The following is a 19,158-nucleotide window of genomic DNA, read 5'->3' as shown; positions in this document are numbered from 1 at the left end:
ATTTTACTTTAATTCGTATTAATTTGTATTTATAAATACATCTTTAAGATTTCCGATTCGGATTCAAGAGTATTCACATATTATAATTTTATTTGGAATTGATATATTTTACTTTTGACCTGTTCTTCCACTGAATCTCTATATATTTTTTTATAACGTAATTTATTCTAACGGGATGGGTTTTCAAATATCTGTTTGCAAATATGTCTATCATTATTATCTTGCATTATTAAAGCATTTTCCAGGTGTTCGACATTGTGTTAATTGCCACGATATAATTTCTTATTTCAAAAATCCCCAAAATCAGAAATCGAGAAGGAACAAATCCAGGAATCAGGGAGGCCATCATATGCCTCCATTAGTTCCAATTCATTGATTTTAGAAATAATAATTTAACAACATTCTAATATTTTCGTTGTAAGTTAAGTTGTGAGGGGGAGCCTCATCTTGCTTAAAGTATATTTCACGTAAATTAGTTAAAGGAATATTTAAAAGCTCCGATACGATGGCTTCCAGGGGTGGATGGGCCATATGGGAAAACGGGAAAATTCCCGGTGGGCCGGTGGAAAGATGGGCCAGTGGGCCGGTCCCGATCAGAACTCAAAAAAGATTGGATTAGCAAAAATTAAATGGTTAATCTTCTAACTAATGTGACGTAATATCCTTAGTGACTCCTAACTAACTAATCAATTTGCATCAGTATAATCGTCAGTTGCTTTTAAACATAAACACCAATTTGTAAAATAACTATTGTAAAATGTCTTTCTCTGGGAGACTTATAATTTTAATAATCATCTGTTGTTTGTTCGGTTTGACAATTTTTATTATACAAGGTGAGTCTATAGGTAAGTGCAAATATTTTCAGGGCTGGTAGATCCCATTAAAATAAACATAATATATTCTCTTTATCGAGTGTCAAATCGAGTTATTAAAGTTTGGAAATTAAAAAAAATTGAGCTACCTCAATTTTCGGTATTTGCACCTCTTCTAGTGCCATAATATCAGAGATTAAGAAACTATACCGTGGGAAAATTTGTGGCGAACAAGAAGTTCTAAAAAGTTCTAAATGTACAGGAAAATTTAAAAGAAAATGCTCGATTTTTAACATCTTTTTTTGCAAAAAACTCATAGACGTGTTCCTGGGGTCGAAATATACCACCCCTGAAAATATTTGCACTTATTTAAGACTCACCCTGTATAGTTTTACCCACTATTCTTTTATTAATAACTAATAAATATGACTGACTGGTAGCAAAAAAAAGGGATAAATAGCATTAGGTAAATTTAAACAGTCTCGATCTCGTATACTAAGAATTCCATAGCGTAGATTGACAACTGGGGGCCTCGGTGCAATATTTTTCGAGCTCCCTTTTGTAAAAAGGTAGACGAATTTGACGCGAACTCTGCGGTTGACGGAGAAAACATATCTATGCTTGGCTTGAATTGGGGACGGACTAAAAGCCAAGTCTGAGAACTAAAAACCAAGTCTAAATTGTTGTTTAAATTGTTGCTAAAATGAATTTGCTAAAAATTACTGAGAGAGCAGAGAAAAGTTAAATAAGTTTTAAACTAGATTAGATAATAAAATTTTAATATGTCTCGAAAATCCAAATATTTTTTATTAGGGACTGTAACATAGCATTACATCAGAACAGATTTATATCCACTGCCTAGGTATTGCCTAGGTTTTTTCGTTTGAGTCATGGCATTATCATACAAGATGCCAAATGTAGAAAAGTATAGAGGAAAATGAGAAAATATGAGAACTATATAATAACCTAAAAAATGGTGCAGTCTTAATGGCGACCGCGGTTCATTCGGTTAAAATCACGTGTACTCGAGGAGGCTGCTGCAGTAGCAGAAAAGAGAGAATTTCTTTCTACAATGTGTAAGAAAGTATATACCCGAAAAGCTAAAAGTAATGTATTTCACAGAGGATTGGGTCAGCTGAACTGAATGAATGAGGAAGTCTTAAAGTTTCTCAAAATCGTGACTCAAAATCGTAGCCTATTCAAGATCAAATTACCGTTATCGATAATAGAAATAAAGCAGTAGAACCCTGTAAAACTGAACCATTTTGTAGTAAAAATTCAGATGTCCGACCCAATATTGATCTTTACGAAAATTTTGATCAAGCCATTTTTTTTAAACCGGAGGCAAAAGAGCTTTTTCGCACGAGCGAAAAACATCCTTACTTATATAATAATAAATAAAGTATGTTTCTTCGTTATGGTCATTTTGTTTTTGTGGATTTGGGCCGGTTGCCTGTTTTTCCCGGGCCGGTTTCCACTTCCCCATCCACCCCTGATGGCTTCCAAGATTTACAAATAGCGGTAGAGAGTTAAATTTCCCTAGTATATAAAGAATTTATGGAAAATAAATTTCTTGCAGTTTTTAGGTATATAATAAAATTATATAAGAGTTTCTTGCCTTGAACTGCTAATATAGAAATTAATTCCACGCTGTGTTCGTCATAATGTGGATCAACCTGCTCTCACTACCGGTTTCGAGGCCCTACCCCATCATCAGGTGAGCTTGGGTATTTCCACAAAACGACGAGCACAGCGCAGAATATATAAATACGACTTGTTGTAAAGTAGCGGTAAGATATTAAGTTCCGCATCGCGAGATAGCGGCCTGCGTGCAATGGTAGTACTTTCGTACCACCGTATTTTGGGCTAGCCGAAAAAAGCCTTTATTTACTATCGATAGTTGTGCCTCGGTGGTACGAAAGTACTACCATTGCACGCAGGCCGCTATCTCGCGATGCGGGACTTAATATCTTACCGCTACTTTACGACAAGTCGTATTTATATATTCTGCGCTGTGCTCGCTGCGCTGTGCTCGCGTTTTGTGGATATACCCAAGCTCACCTGATGATGGGGTAGGGCCCCGAAACCGGTAGTGAAAGCAGGTTGATCCACATTATGATGAACACAGCGTGGAATTAATTTCTATATTAGCAGTTCAAGGCAAGAAACTCTTATATAATTTTATTAAAGAATTTATTAGTACTGCTTTCAAAATAAAACAAGAGACAGATAGCAGTATACTTTTAATAATTCCTTAATTTCTTTTATTATCAATCATGGCCTACTATAGTCTGTCCAACGAGAAGATCCTTGACAGTGATAGATGTGTCTGTCATTTTAATTTTAAAGTAGTTTATTTTATTTTACAAAGAAATAAGTTGGTACAACTGGAACGCATAGCAGGAAATTATTATATTTAAAATTTGACTGACAAGTGATTACTTCAAAATATTGTGAAAAAAACTGTATAAAACTGAAAAAATGTAATCGAGTTATTTAATTTAATAAAAAACGGTATGTGTTAATACAAAACAAACAAGAACAAGACACCACATACCAAAAAAATATAAAAAAAAACTATTTCTCACTTTCAAGCTTTATGAAGCTTCCCGCATTTATGATTATATTTATCAATATAACTAATGTACAAATACAAATTTGTAATATTCCGCAGGAATAAATAAAACAACATAAATAAAACAAACTATTTTATTATTAATAACACTTACCAAATTTTATGGGTACCTTAAAGGTTGATTAATTAACTTTAATCTTAATTTTTAAAACCGGTACCTTTGGCATTATTTTTCTTGTGCAGTACTAAAATCCATTATTTACGTATCGTGTGATGTCGATATTTTACAGCTACTCCAGTTTTTAGCATGTGTTTAGTATGGTCCTTCTACCATATTCGAGATGCACTTATCTACGACGAGATGGTATACGAACTTTAATGATGGTATCTTTATTGGTGTATAAGCCTTTTGCCTGGGCAGCGAGTATTAACCATAAACTGTGCTCTGGGTCTGGGTTTACAGTTAATTTTCACTCGATTTTTCCTTCACTTGACTTCAAAAGACACAAAACACACGTCATAACACGAATCAAAATGCACCATCTTCAAAAACGCAGGGTATTTGACAAAACTGACAAAAGTTGACACAAAATTATAACCTCTAATTTGGCAAGACTTTGACAAGCGTCAAAACTAAAGGCGAGTTCATACGCATCGGCGTCCGTTTGTCGTTCATCGTTCAGTCAAACCAATAAAATTGAAATACGATCTGTCATTTTTGAAATAAACCAATAAAACTGGTTAAAAACAACAAGAGACGACGTATGACGGATTTATATTTAAACCCATCCATAGTTAACTTAAAAATTATTAGAAACTTTTTATAGTAAAATAAATAGATTGGTATGGGACGTCATCTGCTTTTTTTCTGTCATCGTCTGTCGAAATCTTACCTGAGAAAAAAAACAGAGTATAATAAATATGATATTTTAATATTTCTTTTTAAATATTGCAGTAAATAGTGAAAATAAATATAGAGTGATGTATATTTTTGAGAAGCTTGTGGCAAGCCAGATTATATAATTTATAAATATACAGGGTGTTCCACTTAAGAAAACATACCTTTAGTTCATATCTTTAAAAATATTATTTTCGTAGAATAACATACTATGCCACTGTATTCTACGGAAAACGTTCTACAATAAGCAGTCTTCACCTTCTCGATACCTTTAACAATAACAGAGATACAGGCGGTGTCCCAAATTGCAAAATTTTCAAAAATACCCTGTAGCTCAGAAACGAAGAGGACCATGAAAATTGTATTTGCGGCATCTTCCGTTTGACAAAAAAGTGGTACAGGTTTGTGCAAACCGCACTATTCTATCTTCACACGAATAATGGAGATACCATTTGATTTCAACCAAAATGGGACACCCTGTACATTAATAATTGTCTTACAATGTTTATAATTTCGATATCAATTATTTTCAAGTACTGGTGCAATATTTCCTCGCTAACCGCATATAAAATTAACGAAATGACAGATACCATACACAGAGTGAGAGGAGCGATAACTATTATCTATGATCTTGAAGTTGGCCATATACGAGGGACTTTTAGTACTCGCCAAAGCTTACAGTTAAAACGCTTTTTCATAGGTACGCGACGTAGGCAATTGATTTTATTCAAGCACGACGACTGTGCGTAGTACCGTTCCGTACTGTATTAGCCGCTGGGTGCAATAAAAAGTATCGCTTGCCTAGTTTGAAAATCACGTATTATACCTTACTAAGACACTTTCTGAAATCCGAAAAAAAATCGTACGAGTTGCTAAAATTTATTTTATAGTTCGGTTTGTCCTTTTTGTGCTGTAGAGGCGTGATTATTTTCGTAAAGTAAGTATAAATAAATTTTAGAAAAACAGTGCAATAATGTTAAATATGGTGTGTTTTACACTTCTACTCATGTAACACAAAAAAACATAATAAAACAACTATGGTTTATTGCCATAATAGGTTAAAAATTGTTGTTATAAATGAAACATCAGTGATCACGTTATAGTTTCAAGGTTCAAACAAAATTTTATTGAATAATTAGTGGCTCTTGTTTAGTTTTAAACTATATATTCTTCCAAGTAAGATACTTTCTGTAAAAAAATATACGAGTAGCTAAAATCTATATTATTTTGTGCTAAGTTGGAGTTATTATTTTCGTATAGTAAGTATAAATAAAATTTAGGAAAAAGTGCAGTGGTGTTAGGGCATGTTTTACATATCTACTCTCATGTAACACAAAAACAAGAATTAATAAAACCACTATAGTTTATTAGGTGAATAGGTTAAAAAAATATATTATGAATAAAACATCAGTGATTACATTATTACTTCAAGTTTCAAGTACAAATGAAAATATACAGGGTGATTCCTGTAAGTGGGTCATGCTGTCAAGAAATGATAGGAGACGTCGAAATATTAATGTTGATATAGCACGCTATGGGTCGGAAATGCCTTATTCTGTAATAGTTTTTTAACAGTTGAAGATATTATTGTGATAAATTTTTTCGGTTGTAAGTTCTCAAAAAATTTTTCGAGTGTTTTAGACTGTTGGACGATTCCCATTCCAGGTTACGGATGGAGTCTTCCAGGTTTTTGAGTTCCGCTTTAATTTGGGTTCCGTTTGAAAAGGAAGAATTTAGTAGGAGAACTTCATTTTCTTTGCCTAGCTTCTCTAGGCATTCCTTGACCAACTTCGAAGTGGTGGTTACTGAGTTGATCGTTTTTACCGCTGCTTGACTATCGCATAAGATGGCTATTTCCTGTTTTTGTTAGTTCCTAACTATATAAGATAAATTGTACGCATCTTTCGATAGCGTAGATTTCTGTCTGAAGAATGCTGGGCTAGGTATCCGTTGGGTCGGAGTATTTAGATTTCAGCCTAAATACTCCTATCCCTGTCCCTGCTTTGGTTTGGGAAGCATCAGTATACCACGCTATGGTATAGTCTTTTACATGCTGAGCAAACGTTTCTTCCAATCCGTTTTATTGCTCAATACTAGAGTGAGGTATTTCTCAAAGTTGTACATTCTTGGTATGCCATCTACTGGGAGTTAGAGGAGTGGAATTTTCTAATTCAGGGGGTCCCGACCTGAAACCGACCCCCGACCTGAAAATTCTCCCGGTAAGAAAAATTTTACTTAGTTCAATATACAAGTTATTCCTTTTGTATATAAACCGAATAAATGACTATATAATACAAAACATTTTGTATAAGAAACATAACATAGGTTTTCCCGCAATATAATTAGTTAAATGAAAACAAAACATAGCTATTAGTTGTGTTTTGGAACTAATTTAATTAATTGTGGTAGTTTCCAAGTTCTAAACGTTAAGGAAAATTTTTGATCGTTTTTAATATGTTTTTATATTAACTAATTCTGTAAAGACTTATGAATTTTAAAATATTTTTGGTCTTAAAATGGGTATTTTTAAAAAAACGAAAAGATAAGTTACATGCATCATATACCGAGTGCGTCTCGAAAGTGGTCACCCCTATAACTTTTTTATTTTTTCAGATAAGAAAACGAAATTTCGTATGTTAGTATATGACATAAATTAGGATTGATTGACGTATTCAATTGTTATTGGTCTCTTCCTGTTTCACCGGAAATGACTACCTAGAACTTTTGATTTTTAAATGACACCCTCGGTATATTTCTACTATTATATTATATATACTATTTACTATATATTAAAAGTTGACATATGATACGTCATTCTATTGAGAGTGGCATTTTCTATCGAATAAAGTAGAAATATACCGAGGGTGCCATTTAAAAATCAAAAGTTATAGTCATTTCCGGCAGGAAGTGTCAAACAACAATTGAATGTGTCAAATTAATCCTAATTTATGTCATAATATACTAACATAACAAATCTGGGTTTTTTATCTGAAAAAATACAAAAGTTATAAGAGAGCCACTTTGAGATGCACCCGGTGTATTTGACTTTATTTCTAATGATATTTTAAAATGGTTATACAGGGTGTTTCAAAAAACATGTGCCATCTCTCGTGGGGAGATTCTTCACGTAAAGATAAGATTTATTTTTCGTACCAGCATAGGTCCGATTCTGCTTTGTTTCGTAGCTACAGGGTGTTAAAGTCTTAATATGTTTTCGATTTATTATAATTTTCTTCCAAGCACTTTTAGCGTTTCGAATAAAATTTTGAGGGTAAATGTTACTATAAATGGGACATATTTTAATGCTAAAAGTGTCGACATATTCACCAGCGACGTGCATATGGGTTATCACTGGAATATTTTTCTAAAAATAGAATGTACGCCCCTGACTTTTTTCTCTTGTTAGAGAAATAGTGTAAGCAGTTTAATGCTGATTAAAAGTTGTCTCTTGATATTTTGTCGATTTCGGCCTCCTTTATGAGATAAACACATTTTTATTAATTTACCTTGATCCAAGTCTAATAGCAACTTTTAAACAAAAAATTAAATCATTAACATGTAATAATTTTAAATATGTAAGTACTCATTGATTCCTCATCAAAAAATATGAAAAAGGTTCTTATAAACATGGGTATGGAAATGCATAGTTTTAAAGTTACAGGATGTTAAAACTTTTTAAAATTAGGTTTTTTGTAATTATCTTAAATACCATTACTTTTTATTTGAAATTGCTGTAGGTTAGACTAACATTAATAATAACTAATAGTAATAATATTTATGATAATAAATTAGGTAAAATATATAATTTATTAATTTTATTTTTATTTTAATTTTATTATTTGTGATTAATAAAATTGCGTTTATCTCATCAAGAAGGCCGTATTCGACAAAATATCAAGAGATAACTTTTAATTGACATTAGACGGCCTACACGATTTTGATATCAAAAGACAAAAATCAGTGGTACACATGTTGTTTTTTTAAAAATATTTGAGTGATAATCCATATGCACGTCCCTGATGAATTTATCGACACATTTTTAGCATTAAAATATGTAGCACTTATTTATCTTTTATTAATTTACCCTCAAAATTTCATTCGGATCACAAAAGTACTTGTAAGAAAATTATAAAAAACCGAAAGATTATTAAGACTTTAACGCCCTGTAGCTACGAAACAAAGCAGAATCGGACCTATGTTGATATGAAAAATAAACCTTATTTTTACGCGAGGAATCTCCCCACGAGAGATGGCACATGTTTTTTGAAACACCCTGTATATCAGTATCGTACATGTAAAATGCTCCCAATCTTTCAAAGAGAGGTACCCTGATTAGTTAAATCAGTACTTCACTTTAAGATCTTCGTGTAAAGGCGGAGATTGACTTGAACCAAACCCTGTAATGTAATGGTGCGTTTAGACTTGAGCACGCACGCACTGATCTTTCGCGAATGCTCAAGTGTAAACTGCTGTGCGCGCACGCTCACTCTGAATCTGTCTGTGCGCGAGCAGCCGCGAACGTGAGCCGTCTGGTGTCGGTTTTTGGTCCGTGGTTAAAGGGATTTTATGTGTGCGCGAACGCTCAGTTTGCACCGGCAATTTATTTTGTCTGCGTTTGTGAGTGCGTGTGTGATTTTCTTTTCGTTTTCTTTATTAAAATTATGGAGTGGATCAATGAATCTTCGATATTATTAATTGAAGAATATGAAAAGTTGCCTATATTATGAGATGTTAAACATTCTCTGTATTATTAAAATATAAAAAAAATAACGCATGGCAAGACCTTGTAAATAAAATTAATATTGAATATGTCGATATTAGTGAAATTGCTATTCTAAAATTTGTATCTTTTGTTCGTAATTTTTAGTGTTATTAAATTTTGTAAAATATTCAAAGTCGGGCCTGGGCATTCTTGTAAAGTTTTTGAACTGATCATAGCCCTCCTTAGACACTAAGTTGTTGCAGTAAATTATATTGATTTCTAAAAATTTGGGTTTGCCACCAGCGACGATATTTTCGATTTTTTTTCTTTTTAATAATTAAGCTGTGCATAACAATGACTGCAGCCTCGACTATTTCTTGGTCGTCCATTATTTTCGCCAACACAACTCTGCTGTGCGCGCACAAATGGATCACTTCAATCGGCGAAAAATAAGTTAAGTTAAGTAAAGTTAATTTGTACGATTAGGTTAGGTTAGGTTGTAAGAGGTTAGGTTAGATTAGGTTAGCCGAGAGCGCGAACGAATGCCGCACGCGCACGCAAAGCTCGTGCGTGCTCAAGTCTAAACGCACCATAACGATTGTTCGTTGCTCTCGACGAAAGTATCATTCGGAGTTTCTTGAGAAAAATCTTTGCCTTTAAAAAACGTTGAATCTAAAAATTGGAAGTGTTATACGTCTATTCGTACTTTTCGGATATTTATTATATTTTTTTTAGATCACCAATTAGCAGAAGCACGTTTAGTCACACAATTAACGCCATTGCATCTACTAGAATCGTGTTTCAAAGCGTTACATTACAATGTCTCGCTCAAGTCAATTTCCGCTTTAAGACACTTAGCAACAATGTGATTGATAATAGCCTTGTGTGAGGATAAAATAGTACGATTTTTTATTAATAAAACACAAAAATTTTTTAAATGAAAGAAACAATGAAAAATTAGACTTATTGTTTGCAAAAATGTAATATATGCTACTGTTTTATTAATATGCGCTTGAATATATATTTTATGGTTCATAAAATAATCAAGTACGACCATATAGCCGCCTTTACGTTTTTTCTCTCATTCATTATTTCCTTTCAAACTTGACTTTTACCTTCCACGTGAAATAATGAATTCATTAAGACAACAGAATGCAATTATTTATACCGCCGATTATTTAGAAGGTGTTTCTCGGTTAGGCAATATTAGATATATAATATTTGAAATATGGTAGCGATTTAATAAATGGGACAGGTGTTATAAAGTACCGTAAGGTTGTATAGTAAATTCAAAACTGGTTATAAGCTTCTGACAAAAATAATTAATATCTGATTATGATTGCTAATAAACATTTTGTAGAAAGGATTTATCTATATCACAAAGCGTGTAGCCCTAATAGACTAGCCTGCAAGACATATTGTGTGGAATAGGGAGTAGGTAAATATTGGATAAGGTATAGGAAATGATTTAGGGTAGACCAAAAAAATGCCAAAATAGGCATATCAACATCTGTCTTTTTGCCCTACACGGGTATAAACCGGGTTCATAGCGTCCTACGCCTTCCAGTACCCAGTTGCCAGCCTTTCCTATTCTCCCAATCCCCTGGATGAAGGTTTGGTTTCTCCGATATAGCTTTATGTATTCCTCCGATCCGCATTGCCTTTGGCCTTCCCCTTTTTCTCCTTTCTGAAGGTATCCATTTCAAGACTTTCTTCGGTATTCGGTCCTCACTCATTATTTCTACATGCCCATACCATACCAGCTGTCTTCTCTCTATTTCATCTATTATGGTGTGCTGGATATGCATACTTTCCCTTATCTTTTTATTCTGTATTCTTTCCATTCTTGATACTCCCGCACCCGATCTTCGCCAGAAGTCCATCTCGAGTGCTAATAGTCTTTGTTCCATTCTATTAGTGAGCTGCCATGTTTCACATCCATATAAAACTATAGTTATAAAGATTGAATTATAAATAGTATGTTTTTTCTCATATGAGATGTGTTTGGACCATAATACTGAATTTAAGCATCCGATGACTTTTTTACCTTTCAATATTCTTTCCTCGATCTCGCTCTCTGTACGCCCGGTTATAATCTATCTGAGTTCCAAGATAGGTATTTTTCATATTCGTTTTTTTACTTTTTATACTCGTTTAAAAGTTGTATTCTCATTCCTCTGCACGATCTTCTCCATTTTTCTAGGGCTTCATTCAGATAGATCTTAAATAACATCGGGGATAGGCAGCACCCTTGTCGTAGGCCCTTAGTTACAGGAAAACCTACAGATTTATTTATTTATTTATTTATCCCAAACACACAAATCGTGTAATTACATGAGATATACAGATAATATAACATTACAATTCAACAAAAAAAATATAGAAATGACAAAAAGAAATATAAACATACCATTCAGTACCTATATATACTAATATTAAAGAACAAATAATAAAAAATGTATTTTCAGATATCTAAAAAATATTGTCTTTGGAGTTCAAAACTGCAGAGGGGTTTCGAGACACAATAATAATAATGGTTTATTGTTTTGGCATTATAAATAATTAACTAATATTATAATTGTCAAAAACGAAGAAAAAATTTAAGGCGATTTGAAAATTTACAAATATTATCGGATATATCAGCCCCCTCCCTTAGTACAATATCTTTCAGTATATATATATATATATATAGTAATTCATTAACAGTCCATACATTCTTAAAGCCATATAAATCTGACGCTTCCCTGACCAGTTTTAGTCGCTCAACAGTTAGGTCTTCACTTGCAAAGTCACCTTTACTTCGAAGATTTCGTTTATTGTTGTACACCTTCATTTTAATTTCGTTTGTTTGAAATGCCACTACAACGTGTCCAGGACGGTTCGCATTCCTATATTTGCATCGGTATATAGAAATCAGCTGATCTTTATTTACATTTAAATTCATTGTTGCCGTACCAAGTTCTTGATGTTGCCTCATTATATAGCTGTTTAACTGCTTCTATCGCTGTGTTGATTATAGAGGATTTTTCGAGGACTTTCCAGAGCTTTCGGATCGGAACGGTGTCATACGCTTTTGTGAGGTCGACAAAGAGCAGATGTACCTCTCTATTGGTTGCCACTTTTTTTTCATTTATATGAACCAGAGTGAACATATGGTCCATACACGATCGTCCCTTACGAAACCCTGCCTGTTCTTCCACCTCATACGGTGCATACTCCCTTTCAATTATATTTCGCAGTATCTTTCCATATAGTCTACTCATAGCACTTGTGACCGAGATGTTGAACTCCTGGTCCAGACGCTTTTTTTTAAACCTTACACGTTACTGAACAATTTAAAAGTAACCTGCGACAAGAGTTGCAACTAAGTCAGTTTTTAAATTAAGTCTAAAGTCTTAAGCATTCCTAGAATCAAAATGATTTTAGTCTTAAGTCAAATTCAACATAAAGTTCAAATGATTTAAATCTTAAGTCTTTGACTTAAATAATTTTATTTTAAGTCTTTTTGTAAAGACTTAAATCAATATAATGTTTTAAGTCTACATTTCCGACTTAAATGATGATGATCTGCAAGTTAAGTCAGTAAAATGACTTAAATAAATATAATTACTAGGGAATGCAATCCCGCACCAAAATGTCAATCCCGCAACCCCGCGGGATTAAAGCAATCAATCCCGCGAATCCGCAAAATTGCGTGATTGTAAACAATAGTCATACATTGGGTCCTAAATGGTTCAAAAGGCATTGTACATTTTGCATAGGCCCACAATATATTGATATACTGTGTATCTTAAACTAGCTGTACAGAAATTTGGACACCAAGGTATACAGGGTGTTCAAAAAATATATTTAATATTAAATAAACTTACAGATATACAGTATAGGTGTCGTCAAAATGTAAACATTGTAAATAAAAGTTGAAAATGAAGAAACACATTCCTAAAAATTGTATTAATCAATAATAAATATGTAAAAAGTAAAAATAAATATGTAAAAATATGTAAAAATTAAAAAAAAAACATTAAAAAAAAGTCGCCTTCATTAAGATTCGAACCTGCCTTACTACGGCTCCAACGTCATAGCAGCGTAAAGTCCTAACGCTTTAACCACGCGGCCACCGAGGATTTGAAGATATTCTATGTAAAATTCTTACTTAAAAGATAATGTTTAGTGAAAGTACTTTTTTATTTATAAACATTTATTTAATTTTGTTTTTAGTATTTGTTCTTATAGCGGCAACATAGATACATTATCTGTAAAAATTTAAAATTTCAACTGTCTAGCTATAGTAAACGCCACGAATGTTTGGGAGTGATTCATCGGTCGCTACTAGGGAATGCAATCCCGCACCAAAATGTCAATCCCGCAACCCCGCGGGATTAAAGCAATCAATCCCGCGGATCCGCAAAATTGCGGGATTGTAAACAATAGTCATACATTGGGTCCTAGATGGTACAAAAGGCATTGTACATTTTGCATAGGCCCACAATATATTGATATAGCGTGTATATTAAACTAGCTGTACAGAAATTTGGACACCGAGGTATACAGGGTGTTCAAAAAATATATTTAATATTAAATAAACTTAAATTTTATTATAATTTATCTACTTATTTTATAAATAAAAATATTGTTCTGATTGAAGTTTTTTTTTAACTTGTGTTAGTTATCTGCTTTTAGATACACTCTATATCAATAATTGTTTGGCATATGCAGAATGTACAATGCTTTTTGTACCATTTAGGGCCATACGTATGACTAAAAATACATATTTTTCGAAAAAACGTCGTATTTTCCTTAAAACAAAAAAAAAAATAAAAAACCGATCAAATTGTTTTTTCTAATTTCAATACAGATTCGTGGTACTTGGTAAAAATTTCGAATTTTTAAAAATTGTAAATTTACAGGTTGATTCTAGGGTGTAGAGGTTCGATAAGAAGGGATTTTTCGAAATTCCAGTTCCAAGAGGGTGAAACCACCCCTCAAATATTACAATATTTTTTATTTAAAAAACGGTCAAGTTTCCGAAAAAACGCTTAAACACATATATTTTATTTTGCTTTTTTACATATTTTAAGATTTTTTAAAAATGTATACAGGGTGTTTCGAAAAATCTGGTCATTGATTCATCACGATCCTGCTTAAAGCACTTGACGTAAAAAGCTGATTTTTGGAAAACAGATTGAGTTTAGGGTGTAGAGGTTCGATAAGAAGGGAATTTTCGAAACTCGAATTCTAAGGGGGTGAAACTAATCCCTCAAATATTAAAATATTTTTTATTTAAAAACCGGTGAGTTTTTCGGAAAAACTGTTAAACACGTATACTTTATTTTGTTGTTTTACATATTTTAAGATTTTTTATAAATTTATACAGGGTGTTTCGTAAAATATGACCACTGAGTAATCACGATTCTGCTTGACGTTTAAAGCTGATTTTTGGCAAACGGATTAACGGAGAGGTTTCTCGAATCTCATATTCCAAGAGGGTGAAAACTCCCCTCAAATATTACAATATTTGTTATTTAAAAAACGGTTAGTCTTTCGGGAAAACGCTTGGACAAGCATAATTTATTTGTTTTTTTACATATTTTGAAATTTTTTTAAAAAATCATACAGGGTCTTCCAAAAAAGTTGGGTAATTTCTTAACCACGATTCTGCTTAAACTGCTTGACATAAAAAGCTTATTTTTGGCAAACGGATTTTTCGAAAGTCAAATTCCAACGAGATGAAACTACCCCTCAAATATTACCAAGTTATACAATAATATCGTCATATTGTTATTTCTCATGCTGACATAAATGTGAGAAAATTTTATCCAGTTTGTATATTAATGGAAATTCTTGCTTTGCTTTATCATCACCATTACAAATGATTAATTCGACGCGAACGAAGTCGCTGGTACACGCTAGTTTATTATAAAAATATACAAAAATTTGACTTAAGCCTTTTATAAAAAGATTTAAATCTCTTTCTATTTCGGAATAAAGATTTAAATCACAAATCATTTTCAAAAAGACTTAAATTTTAAACCTTAAATCAGCTTTCGAAAAATGAATTGAAATCAAATGACTTAAGTCATTAAAATGATTTAAATCAAAAAAAGACTTAAGTTTTCTGCCAGCTTGCAGCTTTGACCTGCGAGGGGTTTGTCCAAAATTGTTCAAATAAAATTTAGCATGTGTATTCCGAAGCGCAGACCTTTAAAAAAGCTATTTATAACTTCGCTGTAAAATTAACAGCAAAGCCAATATCTGGACAATTCATAATTTGCATGTGATTTCCTGTCTAATCTAATTATCTCTTACTAAAACTTAAATTTTATAAATAATTTACCAAAGTTTTAATACGTGGGTAGTACCATACAGCAATTTTTATTTGCTGTATTTGAGATAAATTTAATAATACATTAGTTTCCTTATTTTTTGTTCTAGATATAATATAATATAAAAATTTCAAAATGGAAGTAGAGGAAAGAGAGGGACAAGATATTACTGCTTCAGACATGATTGTACCGGAAGAAGACAGCGATATAAAGGCTTTCTTTGCCCATTCATCAGTTTTCATCACAGGAGTGACTGGTTTTTTGGGAAAACTGGCAATGGAAAAGTTACTATGGACTTGTAATGATGTAAATAAAATATTTGTTTTAATTAGAAACAAAAAGGACAAAAGTCCTGAAGATAGGCTAGAAGAACTTCTAAATGAACCAGTAAGTAGTGATGTTGATTTTCGTTACTTTTGATTACTCGTTACTAATCGTTACGGGACTACTAAGTAATCATTTCAAATATTCGTTACTTTGATTACTATGATTACTTTGTACTGATTTTGGTACTGCTGTCAATTTTGTCAACTGCTCTTTGTGTCTAATTTCATCTGCTTAAGGAATATATTTTCAAAAATAGACTCATACTCACGTTTTTCATTTAATGGACCTCTGTGTGTAAATTTAATACTTCTAGAACCGGTACAATTTTTTGTACAAATATTCAAAAGTTTGCTTGTACAAAATTTCACCCCTAATTTCACCATCCTAGGGGTTGTATTTCAAAAAAATCGTTTCTAAGTACTTACTTTCATCACTTAAGGCGACAATATTCTGTGCAGATTTTCATACCTCTAAAAATATTTTTTCTGAACATTCACCCCGTATCTCACACCCCTAAAAGGCGAATTTCTAAAAATCGACCCTAATGCTCAATTACGTTACCTAAGGAACTTCTAAACAAGGTTTCATACTTCTAAAACCGATGTTAACAAATTTTTGAGACAACTTTCACTCCTAATTTCAACCTTTTAGGAGGTGAATTTCCTCGTGAATTTCCAAAAAAATCGCTTCTAAGTAGATACTCACTTTCGCCTTAGAAGATGAATTTCCGAAAATCGCTTCTGTTCAATCAGGCCTCTGTGCAAAATTTGATACTGCTAAGAGAAATTTTAATTATTGTATGTATACAACATTCAAAGTCAAAATTCGTCAAGGATTAAATGAGAGGTTGCTTCTCAGTACTCACTTTCGTCACTTAAGGAATCTCTGTACAACATTTCAACCTAGAACCAATTTTAAAGAAAATTATACAAAATTTCATTTCCATTTTCATCCCCTCAAGAGATAGATTTTCGAAAATAGCTTCTAACTTTTTAATCACATCATTTTAAGAAAGTATACACAAGAGACCTCTGTGCAAAATTTTATACTGCTGTGATTTTATTTTGTATATAAAATCCACCCCTCATTTCATCCTTTTAGAAAGCGAATTTCCAAAAATCGAACCTAGTGCTCAATTACGTCACCCAAGAAACCTCATACTCAAAATGTCATACTCCTACAACAGATTTTAACAATTTTTTTATTCAACCTGACATCCCAGATTTCACCCCTTCGCCCCCTTTTATGTTTTCATAGAATTCGCATTTGATTACATTTACGATACAATTAGGTATTTTTACATACAATTAGGTACATATTAGGTATACCTAGTACGATAGGATAAATAATATAAGTAGTTATAGTAATCAAAGTAATCGTATGGTTTTAAATTCGTTACTCGTTTCTTCGGGTATCGATAGGTACTCCAATAACGAATAGTTCGTTGTCCAACACCTCTACCAGTAAGTTTTTAGTACTAGATATATTTACAAAAAAATCCTATATGGGTTTTTCGCCACTGCAAGAAAATCTACAAAATAAAATAGTTATTTTATGTAAACACTTCTGCGTTAATCCCAAACGGAAACTACTTGTTAGGTTTAAAGATATACAAAAATACTTTAAACCTAACTACTAGTTAGGTTTAAAGATATACAAATTTGCCTAACGAACAAAAAAATGCTTTTAAAAAAAATGTTTCGGAAAGTTTATCTCTTTCCTTCGTCGGAAGCAAAAAACTACAAAGAATAAAGAAAAAAAACTATGTAAAATATTTAATTTCAAGTACTCGAGAACACTTTAGTTTTTTAAAACAGATACGTCTACAAAAACCGTTGACGTTCTGTTAAAATTACATTATATCCATAGATAAAAGAAAATAATGTTCTATTAATTATATCAAGTTAAACTTCAAAATTAACAATTACTACCTGATAACAATTACTTATCAGGTAAAACCAAAAAGCCCAAACTTTCTGTATGATTATTTTTAATTTGTTATGTTATGTTTTTTAAAATCATAAAAGCGATTGCCATACATTACTAACATCTAGAGATGCATGAGCAATACATTTATTTTTATTAGATTGTATTAAAAAAGCCTCTTTTATTTTTCTTTTAGAGGGTATCGCTTCTTTCATTATAATTTTGGCGTTATTAAAATTTATTCTGTGCCCTGTATCCCATAAATGCTGACAAATCTTAGATTTGTGAAAATCTTCCTTTCTTAAATAATCTTCATATTCTTTAATTCGAACATTTAAGGGTCTAGATGTTTCACTAATGTACATCGGTTTTTGTAGACTTATCTGTTTTAAAAAACTGAAGTGTTCTCGAATAGTTGAATTTAAATATTTTAAATAGTTTTTTTTCTTTACTCTTTGTATTTTTTGCTTCCGACGACAGATGGAAAGAAATACACTTTCCGAAACGTTAAGCATTTTTTTGTTCGTTAGGCAAATTTGTATATCTTTAAACCTAACTTCTGACAAGTAGTTTCCGTTTATAATTAACATAAAATAACTATTTTATTTTGTAGATTTTCTTGCAGTGGCGAAAAACCCATATTATAGGATTTCTTTTGGAGAGATGAATCCGCCACATAGGTATAGATATTTTTTAGATATATTTATTTTTCAAAATGCATCGTCAAACAAAAAATGTTTGACGAGTAGACATTTCCATAGTATTTGCAACATACCATACATAAAATATCCATTTTAAAGTTAATACTAAAGCTTGGCAATAGCAATAAAGAAGATTTTATTCAAATTTCAGTTTCCCTTTTAGATTTTTGAACGATTAAACCGTACAAGCCCCGACTATAAAGAGAAAATTCACGTAATAAATGGAGATATCAGTTTGCCTGGCTTGGGTTTAGATCTAGCAGATGAGGCAATGCTGATCGCAGAAGTAGATTGCATTATGCATTTTGCCGCGACCGTTAAATTTGATGAGACATTAAAATCCGCTACCTATATTAACGTCAGAGCAGTACGGGATCTTATTGAAATGGCTAAACAAATGAAAAAGTTAAAGGTATGTTTTACTAATAATTTAATTATTCCGATTTATATTTTTTTACGTAACTAAAACCAACCAAACCCAAACTTATTAACTGATTATCTCATTTTGAACTTTAACCATAACGAGGACATTATGTCTGTCCAACGACAAGACCCTTGACAGTGATAGATGTGTCTGTCATTTTAATTTCAAAGTAGTTCATTTTATTTTACAAAGAAATAAGTTGGTACAATTGAAACGCACAGCATAGCAGGAAATTAATATATTTAAAAAATTTGACCACAAAACATCCCCCTTTAGAACTTCGTCTGTCATGTTAAGAAATGAAAGTAAATAATAAAGGGCCTCTCATGTTTGTTCGCACGCTAAAAATTTCAATTATTGCCTGTATATATTTTTTAAATTTACAGTTTTTTAGTTGTAAAGTAATATATTACATTTAAATGGAATATATTACATAACAATTATGTCAATTACAGGATTACAAGCTTGTT

At 32.1% G+C, this 19,158-nt stretch overlaps 2 protein-coding genes across 5 annotated transcripts in view; one reads left to right on the top strand and one right to left on the bottom strand.

The window, feature by feature from the left end:
- The first annotated feature begins 4,966 nt into the window (after positions 1-4,966).
- LOC115875971 (fatty acyl-CoA reductase wat-like) overlaps positions 4,967-19,158 on the top strand; it is a 32,721-nt gene continuing 18,529 nt past the window's right edge. For 2 of the 4 annotated variants that reach the window (XM_030891588.1, XM_030891585.1), the window contains exons 1-3: positions 4,967-5,222; positions 15,420-15,697; positions 18,428-18,676. In XM_030891588.1, coding sequence (XP_030747448.1) covers positions 15,446-15,697; positions 18,428-18,676 — 501 coding nt within the window. In that variant the 5' untranslated portion in view covers positions 4,967-5,222; positions 15,420-15,445. Of the gene's footprint in view, positions 5,223-5,444; positions 5,545-15,419; positions 15,698-18,427; positions 18,677-19,158 lie in introns of those variants that run through there. The other 2 variants (XM_030891587.1, XM_030891586.1) reach the window with 2 other exon arrangements.
- On the bottom strand, positions 10,532-10,897 carry LOC115875773. Its single transcript, XM_030891278.1, has one exon. The coding sequence runs from the start codon at positions 10,895-10,897 to the stop codon at positions 10,532-10,534; it is 366 nt and encodes a 121-aa protein (XP_030747138.1).

The sequence above is a fragment of the Sitophilus oryzae genome, unplaced genomic scaffold, assembly GCF_002938485.1.
Source record: "Sitophilus oryzae breed Bouriz unplaced genomic scaffold, Soryzae_2.0 scaffold_1396_pilon_pilon, whole genome shotgun sequence".
NCBI lineage: Eukaryota > Metazoa > Arthropoda > Insecta > Coleoptera > Curculionidae > Sitophilus > Sitophilus oryzae.
The sequence above is the reverse complement of the archived record's forward strand: the minus strand, read 5'-3'. Positions and strand labels throughout refer to the sequence as shown.

Bases quoted from the DNA above. Each gene is read 5' to 3' on its own strand.
- LOC115875773 (XM_030891278.1), bottom strand. From the start codon at position 10,897: ATGGAACAAAGACTATTAGCACTCGAGATGGACTTCTGGCGAAGATCG.